The sequence below is a fragment of the Anopheles arabiensis genome, chromosome 2 (assembly GCF_016920715.1).
Source record: "Anopheles arabiensis isolate DONGOLA chromosome 2, AaraD3, whole genome shotgun sequence".
Taxonomy (NCBI): domain Eukaryota; kingdom Metazoa; phylum Arthropoda; class Insecta; order Diptera; family Culicidae; genus Anopheles; species Anopheles arabiensis.
The window spans coordinates 26,216,628-26,239,855 of NC_053517.1; the positions used below are offsets into that span (position 1 = coordinate 26,216,628).

General features: G+C 47.9%; 1 protein-coding gene across 2 annotated transcripts in view; it reads left to right on the top strand.

The window, feature by feature from the left end:
- LOC120902830 (cadherin-99C) overlaps positions 1 to 23,228 on the top strand; it is a 147,221-nt gene that overhangs the window by 16,882 nt on the left and 107,111 nt on the right. For both annotated transcript variants that reach the window (XM_040311869.1, XM_040311875.1), the window contains exon 2: positions 17,456 to 18,160. In XM_040311869.1, the coding sequence (XP_040167803.1) occupies positions 18,158 to 18,160 (3 nt within the window). In that variant the 5' untranslated portion in view covers positions 17,456 to 18,157. The remainder of the gene's footprint in view (positions 1 to 17,455; positions 18,161 to 23,228) is intronic.

The following is a 23,228-nucleotide window of genomic DNA, read 5'->3' on the forward strand; positions in this document are numbered from 1 at the left end:
CCGGGTGATTCATGGCCATTCGTTGGCGCGAACTGAAAACGAACGCAAATAACTGTCGATTGAGACGACGATGAGTGCGGACCGCTGGCGAGCGACAGCCCCAGACCCCTGGCGGGCCATAATTTGGCCATTGATCTTGGGAGATTCGAATCAATCAAGCGCAGTTTTATTGCGGAAAATTGAAACGATCGCTTTTGTGCTCTAGTTCGCGATCGCGACAACACGATGGGTGGAGGGCAGACACAAGGGGAAAGGCTCTGGCCTTTTAACTACAGGGACGACTTAGTAAAGAATCGGCAAAAAAGGAGAGATAATCAACATGCTTGCCGTGTGTCTACTTTGCGTTTGCTTTTCTAGCTATCTTGCGCTCAGCACACACAGACACATTATTTCTATGCACGTTCAACTGGCCAGGTTCGTCTTCTCTTCGCCGTCCCAATTCACACACACAGGGTACCGTCACCTCTACCCACGTGGATAGCAAATATGCAAAATCTAACCTCAAATTCGCAAATAAATGCGCGGCGCCGGCTGTCTTCGCTCGTTCTGTTCGTTCTAGGAAAGCGCCGGCGGTTCGTTCGCAGTCATGCCAGATTAATGCGTACGCACATCTTGACATTATCAATGCGAATCGTGACCACGCTCGTGAAGTTGCAAAACCTCACCACTGCACCACTCTTGGCAACTCCGCAATATCTTTACGATTGATAATTCTGTCCACTTCGTCATCCGAGCCAACGATCACGTTGTTGATGGTTCAATTTCCCTTGCAAAAAAACAACAACCCGCTGCTCGCGGGCTATTTCCCACCTTCGTTTGCAGCATCTTTTGCTCTGCCTACGTCTTTCTGGCCGGCCATCATCGTAACGACCCGTCATAAAAAAGAAGACGAATTGAAACCATTTTCGGTAAGAATGGATAAAATTTCATATTTTATATAGGCTCCCCCCTCCCCATCCCCAGGGCGGAGGCCGGGATTGCGGCACGCACGATAAAATGAAATGGAGAAGCGTTGTTGTGCCACACGCAAATTAAGTTGTTTGGGAAGTTTGAAGGATGTTTGTCGGTTTGCCCACCGGCTGGCGATCCTTTGTTTTTACAGGCGGTAGAGGACTTTACGATAGTGCTATAAAGAAGCCGAATGTCGCTTTATTGTGGTGCCAGCAGTGGTACTTCTTTTTTGTTCGTTTTTTTATTCGAGTTTACGTTTGTGTTGGCGGTGGATAGAAAGTGGAAAAAAGTGATGTTAGAAATGCATGGTATTGTGACCACTTCTTTCTAACAAAATATGGGTATCTAACCTTTCGAAGTTGATCGATTGTGTGCACATTTGTTTGCCACAGCTTCGTGTTCGTGTGAGCGGGCGCGACACGTCGATGGCGGAGGATCCCACGGGATCCGCACGCCTTATCGCATAAATTATTTGCGCAAGCGTTTTGCGCTCCGTGCCCGCTGCTCAACGACGCGCCTAGAACCAACGCAACTGCAAAATTCCCATTTGCAGAACAAACAAGAATCGATTGCGTGCTACCTGCGTGAAGAATGTGCATTCCTTACCCCCAGCTCTGCCCCTCCCTCTCCCGCACCGAATGCATTCGTGACAGTAATGAATGTTGTTTACCTGCATTTAAACAACTATCCGTCCGGCTCGGCCCCGCGCGCCGGAGCTCTTTCGTGGCCGTTTCGTTTTCATTTGTTGTCCATTTTGTTTCTCCATTTCGCACTGCAAATTACGCAGATCGTTATCACGCGTTCGAAGTATTTCGCTTAGCATCAGAACCCTGGCTTTTTTGCCCATTCCCCATGCTTCGTGGTTCCGTCCAACCGGTGTTAGGGAAGCGCGGTTGCAGCAGCGCGCCCTGTTCTTTGGCGTGTTCTTAGCGTGTGCTTTTTTGTTATGTTTTTGCAACCGTTCTCCCCATCCCCCCCCAACCCAGAAGCTCCCTTAGTCGACGCGTAACGTGTAACCAATCGCTAATCAGGTTGTCTAAGTTTTAACGATCGTGTTTCCGTGGATGATTAACCGCGGGGAAGAGCCGAACAGCAACTCAAACAAACGCTCACCAGAGCTGCTAGGAGGCTGGAAGAGGTGATCTCGTACAGAAGAGTGTGAATTCCTGCTGCTGCTGCCACTGCGGAATATCAATAATTGATCCAATTTTCTATAATTGGAAAACAAACGAAGGGGCCGCACTAAATGTGTGCGTGTTTTCGTACGATCATTTTACACCCTCTGTGGTTCCGGGCCGTTGGGGTGGCCGAGTAAATAAAAGTGAATTAAAAAAAAACAACATATCGCTTTTCACTTCTGTTAGAGAACGCGCCACAGACACACACACATAGCTTATCGATGGTAGTCTCCTGGAGGAGGCATTCCGGAGCGCAAAGATGGTTAATATAACTTCTTAATGGCAATACAATTTATTGCCACAGCCACCACAGCGGATTCGTTATCATTCCGTGATCGCTACACGGTGTTCCCGGAGAAACGAATCACGATCTTGGGCAGCTCCTGGTACGAGCAAAACGAAATTGCTCCAAACGCAGACAGGAACTGGAATCAAGCGACGAACCTCCACGCCATATAGCATTTGTGAGTGTGTGTGTTGTTTTTTCTTCCTCCCTGTTTTTCTTAATATTTTCAATTTATTGCCATCTGCCATCTTTTGAGCTCCGTTACGATGCTCCGTTTGCGCCTTGAAATTGATCATTCTGCGCCGAGAGCGCGATACTTGGATAGCAAATTACAAGAGGGGGAAAAAAACAAAAACACATTGCAACGAAAAGTGTTCGCTGGCACTATCATGATATGATGGGATTTATTTATTTTAATACCAAATCGATCGATCTCGGAGGTATGCGTCCGATCGATAGAACAGACACCAAACACCAGTATGGCCATCGCTGGTTGCGTATTTTATCTAACGCACACGCAAACGGACATCGACTTCCAAAGGGTGCATGATGTGCAACCCGATATTGGTGGAGGGGGACGGGAGAGTGTGCACCACCGAGATTATTACGGTGAAATTGATTTTCATTATTTTCTACCACCTTCACATGCGGGATGCAGAATTCCTGGTGCCTGGTGCAGATGGGGTTTGCGCATCGGGAATGCACCGTTTCTGCCCGTCCTATTGGAAATAACAACCGTGCGGCAGGGATTTATGCTGCAATGCGAAACTGCACCCGCTACACAAATCGTGACCGTGTGCGCGCGCACGCTCGTTTCGCTCCTTTCATCGCCTCGCTCCCGATCGTACGGAGTCGCCAAAAGGGAAGGGTTTTTTTTTTTTGCGCAATAATGATCACTGCACTTTTCCGGTATCTCTATGTGTGTGTGTGTGCTGTATGCGCTTCTGCGGTAGAAGATGATGGGCCGTTTTTGTGTTGAGGGTGCCGCATTCCCATTGCGCTTTGCGTGAGCGATGAGCAGCTCCCCCCTTTCCTTTATCTCGGCAAAATGGTAATAAATTCTGCAATGATTTAGTTCTTTTAGGTTTTTTTTGTTTTGTTTTTGTTGCTTTCCGGTTTTGCTGCAAACCCGCTGCAAACTCACTCGGCCACAGAGTTGATGTGATCGTACCGGTGCAATCGTTTAGCGATTGGAGGGTAAAAAGCGAACGAAGCGAGCTCGGTGCCGTCCCTTAGATTGAGGTCATAATCCCGTTGAGGAGGCGAACATTCCCTGATAATGAACATGCTCCGTGTGCAGTGTGTGGGGTTCTGTGTGAAAGGTGTTTTAACTGTATTGTGCAGGGTCGTATAATTATGCTTTGATTTAGACAAATTGGTCCTCTTTTATTCAAAGCAGTTCAGTTGAGTTGCTACAGTTGCGGAACTGAACTTGCTGATCAGTTGAGGGATGCTATTTAATATTTGCTGTAAAATCAATTTTGTTTATTTCATTTTATTCCTCTAAATCAGACACCATTTTTGCACATGCTTCCTAACACACACAGTCACATTGAATAAACGTTACGTTCTCCACTGCCCATCTAGCCAGCCTGCCAGACAGTCTGACGGTGCGCGGTGCTCATAATTCAAATGCGCAGTTTGAACCAACGACTCAAAGATGACATTTTGCGATCGAGTGCAAAAAAAAAACAAACACACACGACTCGAGCAGCGTACGTTTCTGCCCACATTCATATCAAATATCCGTCGTCGTCGATGTGTCGAAGTTCTCTGCTACTTGTGGGAGCTAAACCCGAACGAAACGAACGGAGGGAACAGCAACGTATTAAAATTAAACAAAAATCAGGTTACAAACCAACCGTCCAAGCGCGAGACCAAACTCGATCCATGCCACAAGTCCGCGGGCTATGCTTGTCGGCGGAGCGAGAGTCGGGGCGGGTGGTTGGGTTCTTAGCTCGTTCGTCTTGTTCTGCTGCCCAGCGTGTAGACGTCCAAAGGCGGGTCCAAGAGCACCACCGTTCCCACCACTGCTGTGGTGGATTAAATTTCCGTACACAGGTGTTATTAGATCGCGTCACCTTTCGGGTTTCGCAGACGGCGACGGGCTCTTGGTGGAAGAAAGGGAAATGCCTCGTGATGCTATCCAGAACCACCAAAGCGGGAGCGAAAAATAGATTTATTCGTTCGCTCCAAATGCTCTGCAAATCTGTTCAGGAAATGCTTTTTCTGGGAAGGAAGCAGAGAGATCGTACGATGAGTCACCATCATTAACCGAACAGTGAGTTGTGGATTTCGCTCGACTCCAATCATCGAACCCCAGAACGTGTGGTGCTTTCTCGAACCGCAGCGCTTTTTTTTGCATGACGCGCTTTGTTGGCTTCACACGGCACTGGGCACAACTTTTTGGAGCACTTTTGTTCAGTTTGGCTTGTTTGGGGGGTTTTTTATGCGTTTATCTTGATCAGGTTTGAGCAGTCCCGCTTCCTTCTGGCCACAAAAAGGACAGGTGCATCGAATTTCAAGCCGTGATAAACGACGATATTCTTCAGCAAGTTTGATTTGGAGCTGAAGTTTGTGATAATGTGTTAAATCTGTGCATTGATTCCCTTTCGAAAGTAAGAAACAATCACCATGCTTGAAGTTGATGAATATTTATGTCCTTAAATCAAGAAATTACAGTCATTCGAAGGACTGGAGCTAATTATTTCTTGTTAGTGCCTAAACTTACAGGTTAGTTTAACAATACATTATCAATAACAAGCTGTTGGGAGATTCGTTGCTCACTGTGGACAGTAAACTACTGTTGAACCGGGACCTAAAAGCCGTTCACGCAGAATCAAATCATCGCCAAAGCTTGTGAACGCTCCTTACTCATCTAACCTCAGTATGGACATCGCTAAATTGCAAGCATTCGCATAGGTGATGTTCACTGATTGTTTGTATATCTTCAAGAAAGAGCCCTTTGGAATGTTCCGACAGCTCTTACCAAAACAGTTAGGCTGTCTTTTGCCATTGCTTCCATTAGCTGCGTGCATTGATAAGCTCGGACTAAGCTCGGCTTCAACTTCCCTCCAGCTCTTCCATTCTTTGTAGCCTCGATATGACGACAGAATATGCGCGCATTCGCACCCGCAAGCATGACCCATTTAGGGTCGGTACACCGTCCCGGCGACCCAGGTGAATTGGGGGGGTGGTTTTCATTGTACGCGGGGTACGACATTATAAATTATCTTCCCGCTTTTCCATTCAATTCAAATGCGTCCACACCACCGCCGGCTGACTGCAATGCTTTGCTGCATCCAACCATCCAGAGAACGCGTCCAATGCGCACACACACGGCGTGTGCATAAACGCGCGTTGGCCGGTCGTTCTAAGGTCCACACCGGCACCGGCCGCAGTGCCACGACTGGCCGAAAAAGGGAGAAAGCGTGTTCTAGCCGCCGGTGTGCAGGCGGGCGGACGGATCGCCAATGTGACGGAATAATTATTGCCCCATGTACGGCGGCGCAAGGGCGTGTAGCCTTTGTTTTTGGTGGTGCGGCTGGCTGGTTGGCTGCTAACACATAACAGCAGCGCGCAGCAGTTGACAGTTTTTTACGCCACTGCAACGCAACTGTTTTCCGTTTGGTGGTGGTGGTGTTTTTTGTTTTCTTTCGCTGTGAGTGTATGTGTTTTTATTTGTACAGGTATGTGCGAGAAAGTTTCCAACTAATTTTCCTCATCCGTGCACGGGTAAAAATGGTATGGGGAGGCGTTTATGCTGTGTGCGGACGCGTGCAGCGGGTCGTGCCAACCGTCCGGAAGTAAGCATAAGTGCAATGCAGTACTCCGGAAAAAAGGGGGGAGGGGACCGCGGGTTGGCGGAAAAAATTGGTTCAAATGCAACCAGCCAGCCGCGGTCAAAACCCTGCGGTCACCCATTGTTTTTACGCCAAACAGACGGACCGCAACATAAAATGTAACATGTTCGCAAACACACACCGGCGGCCCTCGGCTCGGGCTCGAGCGCTCCCCAGCACTGTCTAAAGCCGGTCGCTAAACATCGAACCATTTAATCGTCCAACCAGCCGTTTGCCGTTTGCACTGTTTGCATATATGCAAATACGTTCTGCCATCGTACGCGCAACGACAGTTTGTATCGCGCGCGCAAGCGTGTTTACTTTCGGTGCTCAATATTTTCCGCCTTGCCCGCGCCACATCGCGAGGGTTTTTTCGCGCGAAAGTGACCACCACGGGACCACGGGGTGAACTTGAAAGTGAGAGACCGGCGCGCACATACACACGCGCGCTAGCTGCATTAGACAGAATGAATTCCCGGAAGAGTGCAATGAAGGCAAATCTTGGCACCGCTTGCATGACAGCGCACGCAGGGATAAAAGCGGCCTTTCTTTGCGGCTCTCCCTTCGCCGGAGCTATCTCTCGGGACCTGCAGCACAATGCGCAGCTACCGTGCGCGGCGGAGAGTCTCTGCGGCACCCGCAGTGTAAGCGGGTCAAAAGTTCAGCCCCATTGCGCGGCAAACCGCGGCACGAACGGACGTTGGACGAACTCGTTTCCCCGCTGCATATGGCAGGATAATGTGAAGGATGAAACGGGCAGCCATTAATCATGCCCCCCCCCCCTCATCTTTGCACATATGCACCGCGCACACAACCTCACAAAGTGTTCGGCTTTTGTCGAGCTGCTGCTCCTCAATGCAGTACATCCCGGTGCATGAGCGTGCAGGGAATCACAGTGGAGATGAGTTTAATGTTCCAATTTAGTGGCGTTACATAATACTTGAATGTGCACCGTGTGCTCGGTGTGCTGCTTCGTTCAGTGCTTTATAATTATGTTTTATTTTAAAGAGCGGGGAAAACAGGTGTGGAAAAGCTGTACCAACCAATAGGGGAATGGTTTAGCTTGGGGTAAAAAAGGAAAGGATCATGCATAAAGCAAATCCAGGAAGCGATTCACCTTAGTTCAGGGGTCGCCAACTAGGAGATCTTGGAGCAAATGTGATTACGCATATAAATATCTCGCAAAAAGCCCATCCATTTCAGTGAAGCTTGAATAAGAAGGATCCCGAGAAACCAGTTTAACGAGGTTTCTTTCTTGTTCAAATTCCTACCCATTGGCTTATGAACTGTTTGGATTACTTTGTAAATCTTTCGATTTTTTTAATACAGTGACTTTTATTCAATTTTGCATTGGAGAAACAAAAACACGACCTTAGTGATAGGAGCAAAATGATATGAAAAGATTTGTTTCTTGGCTTCACGATGGCTTAGATCTAATAAGAGCATTTTAGAAAATATATCCAGAAATGATCCTCGCTTAGAAATGATGTCTGTCGGATATAGGTAACATAAATGTTTTAGACTGCGATTTCAATCTTCAAATATTCTCGCTTGTTGCAATATCCCTACATTACTGGTTGGTTCTATTTATGATAAGGTTGCGCCCCACAGCCTCAGCTTGGCAGTTGAAAGCCCTTCAAGATAAAGAAAAACAGTCCCCAATATATACTTTTTGCTTTCTTCCTTTGCTTCAATTCCATTCTAGATGCGAATTGCAACGAAACGCAAAAAACGGCTCATCATTTCGGATGCTGTACCGCTGCTTCGCATGATGATGAGAGGGATCTTGTTGCTTCGCCGCCGGAATGGTGGGAAATTGCACACCCTTTCGCACAGTGTTCAGCCCACCTTTCGACAGTACTTTCGAGGGGGAAAGACGTATCCGACAGAAGATGCTCTTAAAATCTAATGGTTATGGTATTGTTATATCGTGCACACACTCTCCACATCATCTCCCCCACTAGCCACCATTGCACGGTGGGCCTGGTGTTATTTTTTTACTGCCGATCAAGCGTTGAAGTATCCAACTTAATGATGTCGATCCCGTAGGACCACCCTATCGGATCCTGTAGCCGCGCTGCAGAGTGTGGCACGTTTCAACGACCACTCAACGCGCCCTTTAGGGTGTCGATAAATTTCCCGGTACTAACGCATCTCTCTCTCTCTTTCTCGCCAGCTCCACTCCGTCTTTCATATGGTTCAATCCTCCCATTTGATTGCACCTGAAGGGCTAATGAGGTGATTTCATTCCTTGCTATGCTATTCATCGTGGAATGGTGACGATAAAAAACGGGACTCAATCTCTCTCTCTCTATCTCGCTCCCTCTGTCCCCCATATACCCAAACGTTCTGCTACCCACACCTGTCCAGGATCTCGAGGGCATCGGGCGACACGATCGATCATCCTACGCAGTGTGTGTATGTGTGTGATTCACTGCGACGGGTGAAATCACGTCACGTTCCGTGCACGTTGTTCGGCTATCTCAAAACAGTGTCGCCGAGAGTGTGCCCCATACACTCCCTTACTCCTTAACGACCCAAAACGGCCCTACGTAACGTTCGGTGCTGAAAGCTATAAATTTTCATCTTCAACTATTTACCGAGAGCACTAATCCAGCGCTTCGAGATGCATTGCATTTTCTGGCCGCGACTATCTGCCCGGCGAGATGGTGCTGACAGCGATTGGTTGGTGGGCTGAGCCGTTACCACCAGTCCGCTAATCGAAAGCATTCCCGCCACAGCCACAAGCTAAGCGAAAAGCTAAGGGAAAGATTATGAAGAAATGTATTTGGATTTGTGTGCGGCATATTTACGCAACATTGCGGAGGAGACCGCGTGGAGAGACCGGACGTTCCGGATGTGAGTTTACGGCACACGCTCACGAATCTTGTGTGTCTGTGGCTATCGTGCAGAAAGCGGAAGAATTCCGTCTTCGCCATCTCCCATATTTTTGCGCCGCGCACGGGTGGCGGGTGAAGAAATTAGAAAATAATATTATTAATGTTGTGTCAATTATTATTATATTCCCTCGAACGGTTCGCTGCCGAAGCCTGTGGAATGTGCGCGATCCCGCACGAGCCCCGCGGTCGCTGATGCCTAGGCAAACGCGAACAAATGCGACCGAAACGTGAGCCCCATCCAGGTCTTGCGTGGGGATCCTGCACGGCGGAGGTGATCCGCACGCGGTCGTTTGGGCACAACTTTCACCAATGCATCTCTCCAGTTTCGCGCGAACGGGAAGAGTTGGGAGAACGCTGTAGGTTGACTCCGCGTTTGACAGCGACCGACCGTGTGTGTGTGTGTGTGTGTGTATGTTTGTTTGTTGCACGCCCCAACTGAGTTGCGGAAAGGCGTGACAATGAAGCGATTTATCAGTGCTGTCAGGAGGGAAATCACTGTATGGCAGGACCCGCGGGAACACATGCAATATGCACACACGCACTTCCTTTTGGGCGGTAAGGTTTCTGCTTTTGGCTAGAGTTCATTAGAAGGATGCTGAGACCCATGTTTGAATGTTCAGTTTGAATGTTTGATAACTGAATAGTTGTACAATCTATTATCAGAGGACATTGTTAAACTTTTAAGGAAAGGGCTGTTAATACAACTACTTTGCTCATACACCTTCATGCTGTTAGGAATCGTTTGCCAATTAAAGGAAATATGCCCGGATGGTGCTTGTCATAGTTATCATACTTATTTAAGCTAGTCAAACTATGACATCAATTTGTTACACAATTAAACTAGTAGAAGTAGATAACATAATACACATTTTTCTACATCGGTGTTTTCCCTTTGGCCCTTTTAGGTTGACATTTTATTTTCTAAAAAAGCAAGAATACAGCAACATGACGCAACCTGTTACGTATGGGTTTGTTTAGGTAAGACGTTAGCGAGGGCAGAACGATGGAAAAATGCCTTCCATTTAACATACTGCTACCAAAAGTGACACCTTTCCTGCCCTATGTGTGTGTGTTGTGCACCGTGACAATTGAAACCAGAGCTGAGAAGTCACGCATCGTTGACGTTTGTTTGCTTTCGTCACGATCATTCTCGAAAGCATTCCCAATGTCGAGCGTATCTTACATAACGGAAATTTTACGTTCCTGCAGTTATATACATCATCTGCCTCCAAATTCGCTCTATAAAAAGAAATATTAGTGTCTAAATTTCTACCCTGTTTTGTGCATCATAATTGATCCATTCAGAAGATTAATGAACCGGTATCAGTTAGAACCAACCAAAAAAATAATACTACCACCCGATCATTATTTTCCTGCTAGTCCACCCAGCCCGCCCAAAACCCCCGCACTGTACCGAGATAATCAATTGAATTGAAGAAGGATTCGGTGACCATAAATCAAATCCGATGAGTCTGCGCGCAACCAATCGATTGAACGCGCCTCCAACTCCTCCGAAAAAAAACCCTCAAGCTCGGGGAACAAATTAAACGGTAAAAGGCGAAAGCGGAACGGGCGTAAATCGGTGTCGGTTTGCGAATCATGTGCGCTCCACCGTAAACCCGCACCGAAAACATCGATCAGTCAGCTGGGATATGTTCTTTCCTATCCGATGTTGTGGAGCATTGAACGCGGCTCGAAGGGATTAATTCGTGGAAGCAGCAGCAGACTCACCCCATTCTCGATCGCGGTGTGTAGGACCGAACCACACCAAATTACATCCGAGTCATGATGCGCAGAGAAGTAAAGGGTGAGTGTACCGCACAAGATCTTTACGTTCTTGTTTGGTTTTGTTTCGGATCTGTACATGCTATGGGAGCATTTGGCGTAGCCGGCAGATACCCTTTCGGAAATGAAGACAAACTCCACACGCGCGTTGTATTTGGGAAAATCAGAAGTTTGCACGAATGCTACACCCCACGGACGGAACCGGTAAGAAATCATTCCAATCTAACGATCTTTCGCGCCAACGCCCCCGGGGAGGTGCTTCAGTTCTAGGAAATGTCGTAAATACATAAGCTGACGTTAAAACAAATGGTAGCAATGGTCGGCGAAGGGGTGAAATGCTGTCGGTGTCTGTCCCGTGCGTGCGTGCCTGCGAGGGTAAGCAAGGGAACCCGATTGGCAGCAGGTGACTGCCCCATTCGAGCCCAAGGAACCTCTTTTCAAAACGAAACGGTGGAAAACGAAATCCCGTCGCAACGGAAAGCAAAGAGGAAGAAACCAAAAATGGAGATTAATCAACCGGTCATGTGTGAATACGAAATGAGCTCCGAGCGGGAAGATCTAGTTTAAATGTGTCTCTTTCGAATCGCAGATCTACAGGGGAGGGAGAAGATGGGGAGAGTCTCCCCGTGCCTCTTCTCGCACGCAGAAGCGCGCGATTTGCGTTCATCGCGATCGCAATGAACACAGATCTTGGGTACTACACCACCCACTCGGAGGATTTGCGCACTTGGCCGCAACCCCTCCGTGTGCGTGTCGTGAATCCCACCAGCCTGTGCGGATGGGATTAAGAAACACTGTCCATCAGCTCTTTATGTGTGTGTGTGTGTGTGTGTGTTTGTATCTTGCTGTATTCGAATTGCTAATCTTGTTGCACGAAACGAAACAAGGATGCAGAAGAGGAACCCACGAACCACACGCGGCGGCGGCGGCAGCTGATGTGTCCCGCGAAAAACCGGGCAAACGAAAGGTACATAATAAAGTAAAGAATGATAATCTACCTCTTTGGTGGGGGGGGGGGGGAGGAAGGAGGTTTTCTACGGGACATTCTGCTACTCGGCCAGCGATCATCACGTTGCTGCTGCTGCTGCTGCTGCGGCTGGGTCGGGATGCGATGAATCAGTGTGTGCGCGCAGCACGGGCGAAGAAGCGATGGTAGCGCGCTGCTCCTTTGGCATTATAAATCTCGATTCGCTTGAACGACCAGATCAGGTTAGGGGGAAGGACAAGGTGGAAAGTAATTCGAAGGGCAACGGTACTAGAACGGGGCCGGCTCTTCGTGGCAGGTTCCTCGTCGGGGGCCGCCAAAGTCTTTGGAGTTGCCTGCTTTGCTTCCCGCTTTCTCGTTTGCGGACGGAGCGAAACGGATCCTTCAACTCGATCGTGTGTAGGTGTTCATTACGCTATCACCAGATACAGATTCCGGATTCTTTCGCCCCTGACGTCGTCGTCGTCGTCGTAGACGTCTTCGGCGTGGTCGGATGGGAGTCTGCTGCAACCGGATCCTTCCCTGGAGGGGTCGTGGAACTCGATCCGTCGGCGAACCGCGAACCGAAACCCGCTACCGCCACCAATCCACTGGAACGTGAGCGAAGCGAGAGACCTCTACACGTGTGTGTGTGTGTGTCACAACTGTACAACGTGGTCTTGATTTTAGCAACAAACCACTAATGTGTGTCTTCCCAGTTTTCTGGGATGTGTGCGCCACATACACACACACACACACACACCGACAATTCCAGGGGGATGACACCATCTTCGCAGGGCTTAGTGATCTTAGGGGGGCCGTCCCACAGTGATCTATGGTAATGGTAATTTTTATTGCCTGGAAAAATTCTACCCCTGGATGTCCCTTCATTGCTTTCCATTTGGTATTCAACGTGTGTGTTTGTGTGGGTCCACCAGCGAAACCGGCAGCCCACCCGATGGAACGCGGGGCGTACGCGCGACTTCAACAACTTCTGCACCAGGCGAATGGGTGGCGTTTCCATGATGGCGGTGCATGATTTATGGATGTAATTTATGTAGGAAAATTGCCAACTGAAATCAATTTTTTCACCAAAGCTCCGTTTTATACCGCTAAAGTGGGTGGATGGAGCAGGAGAGCGGAAAACAGTGCCCTCGTCCCACCCCCTAGTTTTCTATTCCTTTGGGTGGGTTTTCTGTTTTCTCTTTGTTGGTGTACAGTTTTTTGATTTTAGTAAATTCTACCATCGACTGCCTCTCGTGTGTCCGATCGCCCTGACCTTTTAAGTAAGCGTTCACGCTCACGTGTATGTGCAGGTAGGATATCTTGCCATACCGCCGGCAGAAATTAAGTATGATAAATGGTAGAACATAATTAGCAGCATGTTGTGTTGTGTGCAACAAGCGATGATGTACTGTACCAGTGTGTAATTATACTTGTCCGTTTATGGGCCCCCCGCCAAATTTAACATCCGTGCTAGCAACAGTATACACTGGGAAAGAGAGACAGAGGTTTAAAGCTGCTCGAAAGGAATTTCAAGTACTCTCCATCACTTCTACGACTTCTAAGGGTGCACAGCTTTTGCGCGTCGTTCGCATACCGCCACGGACAACCGAACGCCGCTACTGGGACGGAAACTGCGCCAATTGGTTGTGACGCTGCTCGTATCGGTCGCCAAAAACCACAAGCGGATCTAGTTTCGCCCAGGACCTTCACTTCCTCTGGCAAACGACCCGCAAAACGTACAGGCAAACAGGGACATCCGTCCACTGCCAGCATTCCTCGATTTTGTAGGGAAGGGAAGGCAACCATCGGTGCTGTACCCTTGCCGCAAAATAGGATTAACACTTGGCGGCCGCCAATTGCGATGGCACGAAGGTGTCACATTTCCTTTGCTGCACACAGCGAGCCGCTCGGGAAGTGGCATTTTCTGCTTCCTTTGAAGGCGACTTTGATACACACTGGCGACGTATTCCGTTACGTACGTGATCGGTTTGAATGTCAATAGGTCACCGCAACGTTGGACCCTTTGATGTACTCTCTGCATGTCTTTTTTCTCCCTCTTTTCCGCGATTAGCTGGATTGGCAAAGGTTGTGTCGCAAAATTGGAAACTTATTTGCAATGCCCTCGATAAACCGCGGCACCTTCTCTGCTGAGATGCGCTGCTGATAAGATGCATATTGTGCCAAAATGCATGGCAAAATGTAGGTTCGACTTGCTACTCCAGCTTCGACCGTACAGGTGCATTCCTGTACAACAGACACACACACACACACTGCTTATGGAAAAAGCTTCTCCGCTCAAAAGCTCACCATAATTTATTGCCCCATACCCTGATATCCTGATCGCGCGGGCTTGTCGGAACGCCACGCGGGTAGATCGGAAAAGGTTGCAGCCACCGCCACGGTAACGAATTGTTGGGCGCATGTTCAATGCACCCTTCACCCAGGCAAGCGTATGCCATTGAAATCGTGTGGCCGGGGTGTCCGGGATTTTCGGATGATCAATGCAAAACCGTCCACCCGCCCGCCAGAAGCGGTGTGGAGTGGGAAAACAGAATCGAAAAGCTGGTGGAATGGAGTGATTTTTTGTTATTGTATCCTTCCTCTGGCAGCCCTTTACGGATTGGTTCTCTGGCAGGTTTGGGACCGGGTGTGTTGCACTTGCCCTGCGCACACGATTGTGTCTGCTGGCCGGGGCAGCTGCTGGGCAGGTGAGCGTAGGCTGGCTGTGGGTTTGCCAATGCAAAACATACACATTCTGATCACTTCCACCGTGGTGAGATCGTGGAGATGGAGGCTAACCGGACCTGAAGCAGTACACCCAGCCGAGCGTCGTTCGTATATGTGTGTGTGTGTGTATGTCGTGTGTTCCAGCCTGCTTCTTCTGGGCATGAACCTAGAACATGCTCGACCGTTTGCCCAGATCACCGGGTCGAGAACTGATAAACTAACCTTTTCAGCGGCACAGTGGGTGAAAAAGAAGGGAAAAAATAAATTATTTCTACAACTTGATCAAAATGAAGTAAAATTTCTGATTGGATTTTATATGATTTTTCCACTCCAAAGTCTCCACATACAAAAAAGAAGAACACTCAACACGCCTAATTAACGGCATTGTTTGATGTCCGAGCATATTGGATGTTTTATTTGCAAGCAATAAAATGCATTTTATGCTGTTGCATTCCGGCGTGGACCGACGACTGTTTTGCTACCAGTTTGGAGCTGATTATCCCGGCTGCATCGCTTTAACGCCACAACCCGGTTGGCTGTGCACTTTTACGACCACAGTTTGGACGACGACCACGGTGTCGTGTCCGCGTCTGCAATGTCTCTCTCTCCCTCGTTATGCTTTGCGAAGCATACGAGACAGCCTGCCCCTTTCCCCTCCAATGTATACATGCCGCTGCAAGTCTAGAATCAAAACCACGAGCGCCTCCCATTAGGAGTGGCCGTTTCATTCCAGTTGCGCCGGACCTTAAAAACTTCATCCGTAGCACGGTGGCAGGCAAAATTCCACCACGATGTCGTTGTCAGCAGCTCCTTCTCTGCTCTCTCCGCACCACGATGCAATTCGGTGCACGAACAACAATAACATGTTGCTCCAAATAGCCAATTTAATTCGCGAAAGACAGCGACGAGAGAAGAATGTTGGGTATCGCCCGGGAGTTTCCACTGCTGCTGCTCCACCACCAAGCTGGGGCGGGCGTATGCGGATTCCGAGTGTCAAAGTGCACCTGTGCAACATAGGTGGGGAGAGCGTGTGGGGAAGGGTAGGTAAAATTTACAACCATCGCTGATGCACTGATTGATGGGCATCGTCGTCGTCGTTGTTTGGGGGCTGCACGCATAGGCTTGCACCGCTGGTCGTGCAAACCAGTGCCTTGCGGTTCGGTTTCGGCGGCTAACATATGACTTAATTATTGGGTCTCTTATCTGCATCCCCCCAGCAGCAGGCAGCAACACTATGGTGCGCGATGGCGCTCAAGTACCGGCCGACCCGGTTGGACTGCAATAAAAATGGGAAATCATTTTATTCCCATTCGCTACACACTGTTTCCACCATCCTGGGGGCTGGGGTTGGATCTTGGCCCGAGGTATATGACGGTGGTGGCGACAGTGAAGCATTGCCCGTGATGCCGGGACGCACACCGGCGGCAGATCTGTGTAGCGATAGTTTTAGTTCACGCTTTACGCAGAATATATGGTATCTGTTAAGGGTAGTTGGGGCAAAATGACCATGGAAGGGAAAATCGGCGAATGTTTAAAGCAAAGTTGAAGGAACTAATGGATCGAAATCAGGATAAAATCCAGTATATTTCAAGATTTTCGTGAAAAACAAGTATTTTAGTTTCCTAATCCGAACTTCTAAAATATTGGAAATTAAAGCAAAATTACCAATGTCCGACGAATTTTTATAAAGCTGTAGTGTTGTACTGTATCCAACGGTCGACAGATAAAATGTTTTCGTATCGGAATAGAATGTTTAAAATGACCGCAACCTAATTATACAAACCACATATGCGTTAACTAACGTTTGAGCGGTGAAAAACAAATTCTGTATGAGTTATTCTCATGGACAAATGAAGAAGTATGATCAACCATAGTTCTTACCATCAATCTATCGCCAAAAGTTAGTATCATTTATCAAATGAAGCATCAAAGCATCAATTTACCAAGCAACAGAATCAAATAATGAATATTTTTGTTCAATTAGATGCAAAGAAAAGTCCTTAACATGTCCATTTTGCCCCATGCATCCCACTGCATCTCTGTGCAGTACCGTGTGGGGTGTCTAGTATGCTGTAGTTGCACGCTACATAATGCGGCAAATTATCTGCCACCGTAACCTATAACTATGCATCACTTTACACGCTTGCCGTTCGTCGGCACTGGTTTATGCTACTTTAATATATTAACTTATTTTTCCCCTCTACTGCTTTCGTTTCAGATTGGTCCTGATTTTTGTTTTAGGGGGCATCGAGATACCGTTCACCTCACTGCGGCTGGACACACGGAATCAGCCTTCGGTGGAGCAAGAACACCGTGTGTTATCGTTGGGCGCGACGGTGGCATGATGATGCAACGGAATTATACGCGAAATTCTTCAGAATTCATTGTCCAGCGTGTGCAAAAGTGTGGCGTTTAGCGGCCTTTTTTCTATGCTAGAATCTCGTTAGCTGTTTGCGGCCTACACAACCTGGCTGGGCTTGCTCTGCTTTTTCAACGCCAACGCTAACGAGCTCACTAGGCGCGTACTTCTACGGGATGCTGCAAGATTAATGATAATTACCATCCCGCTGTCACATGATAAAGTGCTAACGATAAAGTGTAATTTTGAGATTTCCATCCCCACGCGTCTCCAACCGTGTCCGTGTGATCATCATCGTTTGGTGGAAGCTCTACCACCTCAGCCAAGTGATAATAGTTGACTAATCAACCTGTGCATCACACATTGTGACGAGTGTATTCCAATCCTGTTTTTTTCTGTTGTATATTTGTATACACATTTCCTTCATTTTCTATTTCCACTTTCTTACCTTTCACAGTGAAATACGTTCACAGTGCAGTGCATCTTCGATCAATTTAAATGGATCGCCCCGCATCGTCGTTATCGTCATCGCGGGCGATGCATTCAGAAGCGATCACTACCACCCGGCCTGTCATTATTGTGAGTCAGTGAGTGAGTGCAACGGGGCCGTGCCAAAGTGCCGAGCAATCGCGTGTGAGAACGAACGGATCGTGTATGTATGTGTTTGTCTGTGTGTGCAGTGTGTGTGTGTGTGTAACCTACGGAAGGACGTCAGAACGATACCAGCCTGAAAGGGAAGCGGCGTTAATATCTGCAACAAAACCGGGGGCGCAGCATCAGCATTCAGCTGCCATTTCTTCCCATCAGCGGCATCGCGACGGACCCAGCTTTAATCTCGCGCACCCGATCTGGGGCTGCTTTTAAATCATTATCATCACGCCCGTCCCGGGCCAGCATCGCAAAAGCGGGGGCTGATCTCGGCCGATCGGTGCGCTTACATTACGCCCGGCCGAATGGTTGCTTTTGCACGTTGATTAGCGGATTTCCATTATCCGGCCAGCCGTCAGCGAAGGGACGACCGCTTACTACTTTGTTACCGGGGCGAGTGAGTGCAGCACCGGCTGCTTGCGCGAAGATTGGTGCAAACTGATTGCGAACCCGGGCCCGGTCGCTACCGGCAAAACTCAATCAGCACTCGCTCGAGCGTTCGAGAAGAAGTATGGTAAGTGTTTTGATCGATTTTTTTCGATTTCCCCTTTTTCTGCAACAAAAAAACGTAATAAAATCGTTCGAGTTTAATGCCTGTTAGTGGTAAAATCCATTGTGAGGGCTTAGTCTCCCTTCTCCGAAAAATGCTAACCATTCTGTAAATCACTCAATCGCGCGCGCGTTATCGCGCGCCGAGATTTGATGGAAATGGATATAGATCCGGGAATGTTTTACCGCTAATCCCGGTTAGCAGTGGAAGAGCGTGTGAGGGCGTAGTTTAGGAATCTTTGGGCGGCGTACTTCTTGCGGAAACCTCAAGAATACCGCGCCTAATTTGTAGCACACATAAGCGATGCGAAGATTTATTACGGTGCTTGCGTAAAAAAAACTAACCCAGATGGGGAAAACGAAACGAACATATGTTCTAGATGGCAGCGCTACGCTCTGTTACATTAATAATTCCCCCTCGCTTTATGATTTGTGCACTTGAATTAAAACATCTCCAATTCCAATCTGATCCTCGGTCTCGGTTCGGTGGATGTGATCAGTTTCGTTTGATAACGTGCAACGCTCGCTCGCAGCAGCCCTTCTAACAGCGTTAAACAAATGATTCGCTTAATCTTACGCAGCTGCCGAGGGATTGGACCCGCTTGGGAATGCTTGCTTTGTTTTATGTTTTGTTTTGTTTGGGTTTTTTTTTCTTTCGTGGGTAAGGTCTAGTTGCCGTCCATAAATTTCATTCCCAATCCGCCTGTACAGTAACGAAGGTGAAACGAAACGAAATGCCTTTATCAGATGGCGTATAAATCTTACGGCGCTTGATTCTCGCACCGCCACTATTCATTCCCACTTTGGGCGCTTTTCAGAGAAACCAGAAAAGCAAGCCTTAATCGGAACAAAATGCATCCTGCTGGAATAGGAACGCTCCGAAAGCATTAAACCTGGAAATCCCCAAACTCCCAACAGGCTGCGAACAGCGTGAGCGAACGGCCTGAAGCCAATAAATTAATGTACCAACATGCTTTCGGGCGCATGTTTAGGATTTAAAGTGTTTGTGTGTGTGTGTTTGTGGTTGTTTTAGATCTTCTCCTCCTGCTCTCCATGATATGCGATCCAAAAGGATCCAAACAAAAGTATGTTATGGTGTGGGGAGGCGCGGTTCATCGCACAGCGTGCGTTTGATTAGAGTCCCCGCTCGATCCGAACGGTTTGGGTCCCAATTCTTCGGGGGTTGTGATCTTCCCGTGGCGATAGTCCCAAAATTTTAATTTCTCACTCACACCCGTTCTACGTGCAAGGATCTCGTAAATTTGATCTGGTCTGCGGTTTGGGTTCGCATACCTTTTTGCCACTTCTTTGGTGTGTCTTGGGTGTTGGAAGAAATTCCTAGCCAGCGCTAGAAAATAGCACCGTCATGCAGATGATCAAACTCCTCGTCTAGACACACTCGCGCACACACATACACACTGCTTTGAATAGGGACATGATGATCTAGCAAACGAAAGGTCATGAATGTTTCTCCCATCGCCCTCTACGTCGCTCCATTAAATAAAACCCCAATCAAACGAACCACTCGTTCGCTGTCAATCCGAGCGCTTGTGCCATTACAACGCTGACGGTTAAACTCGAGTCGAGTCGACACAGAAATGCTGTAATCCGCCTCTGTTAGAGCTTGATGTTAACAGATCCTGGAGAGGATGCCTCCTCTCCTACTCGCATGCTCCTTCTTTGGCCTTTTCTATTCAATTGCACTTCTCTAAATGTTTTGACAATGAGCGATTTAATTAAGCACTGGCGCGGGTTTCAGTGGTTTCAGCGGCCATCGCCTTGTAAGTTTTTTTTTTCAAGCTGATTGTAAGCTTGTTGATGTTCGTGTTACCGTGTACCCGCATCGAACGGCATCGTTTGATGTTTCGGCCGTGTTTAGGATGCGGCAGGTTGATGGATCAGTGGTGCATCAATGGCTTGTGTTGCAGCGTTGTGGGAAGGGTAGCATTAGCATTCCGCATTTTCCGCCTGACCGATTCACAGTGAGGAGACGCGCTTTCAATTAGTACCATCAGACCCCACCAAGACCGGACCAGAGAAGGCAGACAATCTCGTCGGAGGTTGTAGGCTAATTTATAGTAACCAAACATGCAACACGGTAATGAAAGCGAGCGATACAGCGATTTTTGTTATTGATTAAACCAAAGGAGTGCCTCGCACTGATGACGACAAGTAGAACGATCCTGTCGACGGGCGAAATGACCCAGGCAAGACTTGTGGGTGTGTGTGTGTATTGCGCGCACTGCACTCTACTTTAGCTCCACAATTGCTCCGTTAGCCTTACCACACCTGAACGAGTCGACGAGCAGTGAACAAAGCTAATTCGAACGCTTTCTTCGCGCCACAAGAGCACCCCTCCCTCACAGGGCGGTGGGTAAAAGTCCATAAATTATAAATTACGAGCAGTGGTAAGAGACGATGGCTATGTCTATTGAATAAAATATGGATCGCATGCGTAGTGCACATGCACATAAAGGCACAGCGGTCCCGCCACGCCAACACTATCGAGCGGGATGGTGCGGCCATTGGTGCTAAAATGCTTGCGTCCGTCCGCCGTACAGTGATGGGCAGTCTTGAAACCAGAAGGATGCAATGGGGTGTGTGTGCTGTTGCACTGCAACTGTATCTATGGCGCGCGAGTGCCGTTGCTGTCCGGCCTGAATCATCTAATTGGTTCACGCGGTTTATGGTGCGCATGTTTTATTAGGATCCTCTATATTTAGCAGCACGAGCGATGAGAAACGATGGGTAGGGCCGGTCTAATGGTCGTATACATGAGCAGCTGGTCGTCCGCAATTCTTTTAGCATTGTAACAGCATTTGCACATTTGCTGCTTGGGGATTGAGAATGGAAAAAGGGTACTGTAACAAGGGAACAGAATCCTTCGTGGCATCAATAAGGGGCAGTATTTGTTGCAACTTCATGATCTGATTTTATAAGCTAGAGTCGTAGAGTGGAAATTATTGTAAAATATTGCAAAATTAATGTTCTGTTTTACATTTCCCAAACAAGCTTTGGCAGTACAAGCGTAACTGTGATTTGAGAGGTGGCAATAGCTAGTATTAATTGACCTTATTCAACCGGCTGCTGGCGAGGTAAGGCCAAGTGAATCTTCTCCAACACTCGACGCTGGCCCTATTATTTCGCGCTATGCTGCATGCTGCGCTAAACGGTCTGTAGTATTTTCTTCCCCCAGAGTGTGTGCATGAGAAACAACACCCAAGCTACAAAGCGTTTAATTGTCGATTGCCGATGGATTGTTAAAAAAAGAGGAAAAAAACAGCACACCTTCCCAAACAAGCTCATTTTCTATTTCGTCATAGTTTAATGTGCTGTTGTTTGCTCAGCTCCCCAAAAAACGAAGCTGGGAGTGCACGCCACACGCGGCAAGTGCTGCAATTATATGGAAAACTGGTCAAATACAATTCCCACACAGGTGGTTCCATGGGCAACCGGCGGCGGGCTAAGCATCGGGACGATCGGATCGATGTGCGGTAACATATTAGACACAAACGTGTCGAGGCTTTCGGGAGGGTAACACAGCAACACAACAACACAGCGCCGCACGGGAATAACCATTAGTCGATCGAATCGCAACGCTTTGACGGCGGCCCACCAGCCGAGTGGTTCAATTTTCGACTCTATTAACAAAAAAAGGTTTTGACCATTTAACGTTTTCATCACTGTTAATCGCGGGCAACGTTTTCGTTCGTTTTTTTCCCTCTCTCTCGCTCTCCATTTTAAATTTGGGAAGCCTTTTACTTTTTTGGGACGCAGATCGATCTTGGTCTCGCGCTAAAACAAGCATTTCGATGCGATCTCGATCGGCACGAAAACGTGGCAAAGAACTTTCGTTTGCGTTACCTCGGTTACCGGTTCCCGTATTGGCAAAACGAATCGTGTACGAGGCGTAGATGTGTGTGCCAATTTTTGGGTGAAGTTTTTTTTTTCTCTATTGCCGGTTCCTGTCCGAGGGCGACGAGAGCCCATGCTCCTTGGCACGTTAATTTACGATTATTTCTCTTATCGTGTTATTTCACTTGCCTTGTGTTTAAGCCGCGGGCCGCGAATATCGGTTCCTGTGCGTGTGTTTCTTCCTCTATTCTCGGTGCGATTATCTTTACGGTTAATTTTCCTGTTTCCTGTAACATGAGGCGAGGGAAAAGGTACTGGCAGAGCGTTTTTGTTGGTGAAGATACCGAAAAATCCCACTTAGTATTGGCGAGTTTTTGCCTCGTTTTTGCTATTTTTGGTTTCTCCCGCAGCTAAGGCTTGTTTCAAGTTTTGATTATGCCACGTTTCCATAAGTATTGTATGAAGTTTGCGTGAGGGCACACTTTGCATGTGTCAGCTTTTGATGGACGGAAACCCCTAACGAAAAGCTAACTTACGAAAGCGTGGCTCGAAATAAGGCAGGATGATGTGAAATCTTCAAAACATCCACGTGAGATTCCTCCCCAATAAACGACGGGTAGCAAGATGTTTCAATTAAGTTTTATCACACATTTTTGTCTGCTTGTTTTGATTTCCTCTTAACACAGATGAGACGGGGGAAAGTCTTTGAGAACTATTTCCTACTTGCACAGCGACAGCCGGGACTGGGTGCCCGAGTGACCCAGTTGATGGAAATGAGAGTGCGGTTCAATCTGGAAGCTGGTGGTGGTGGTGGTGTGTGTGTGTATGTTGGAGCCCCTTATTTGCGTGCCACGCCCAAGAAAAGCTACCACCCGTAGCACGCACTCCCTGGCTCGTAAAACGTCTCTCTCCGGCTTGAAAATCTAGTAAATCTACTCGGTCAAGATGGAAAAAGGGAATGGAACCTGAGCTTTCAGGCTGACCCAGTTTCCGTTCCCCGGAAGCACGGTATGCATTTTCTTCCTCTGTTGTTGCTGCTTTTTGGAAGGGTGCAAGTAAAAGAAAATGCATCTCCAATCGCTGCACCGTGCTCCCAGTATGGGGGAGAAGCAACAAATTCAGATTTGTTACAAATTCTCACCGCACAATGTCGCATAGCCTTTGTTAAGTGAATGGAA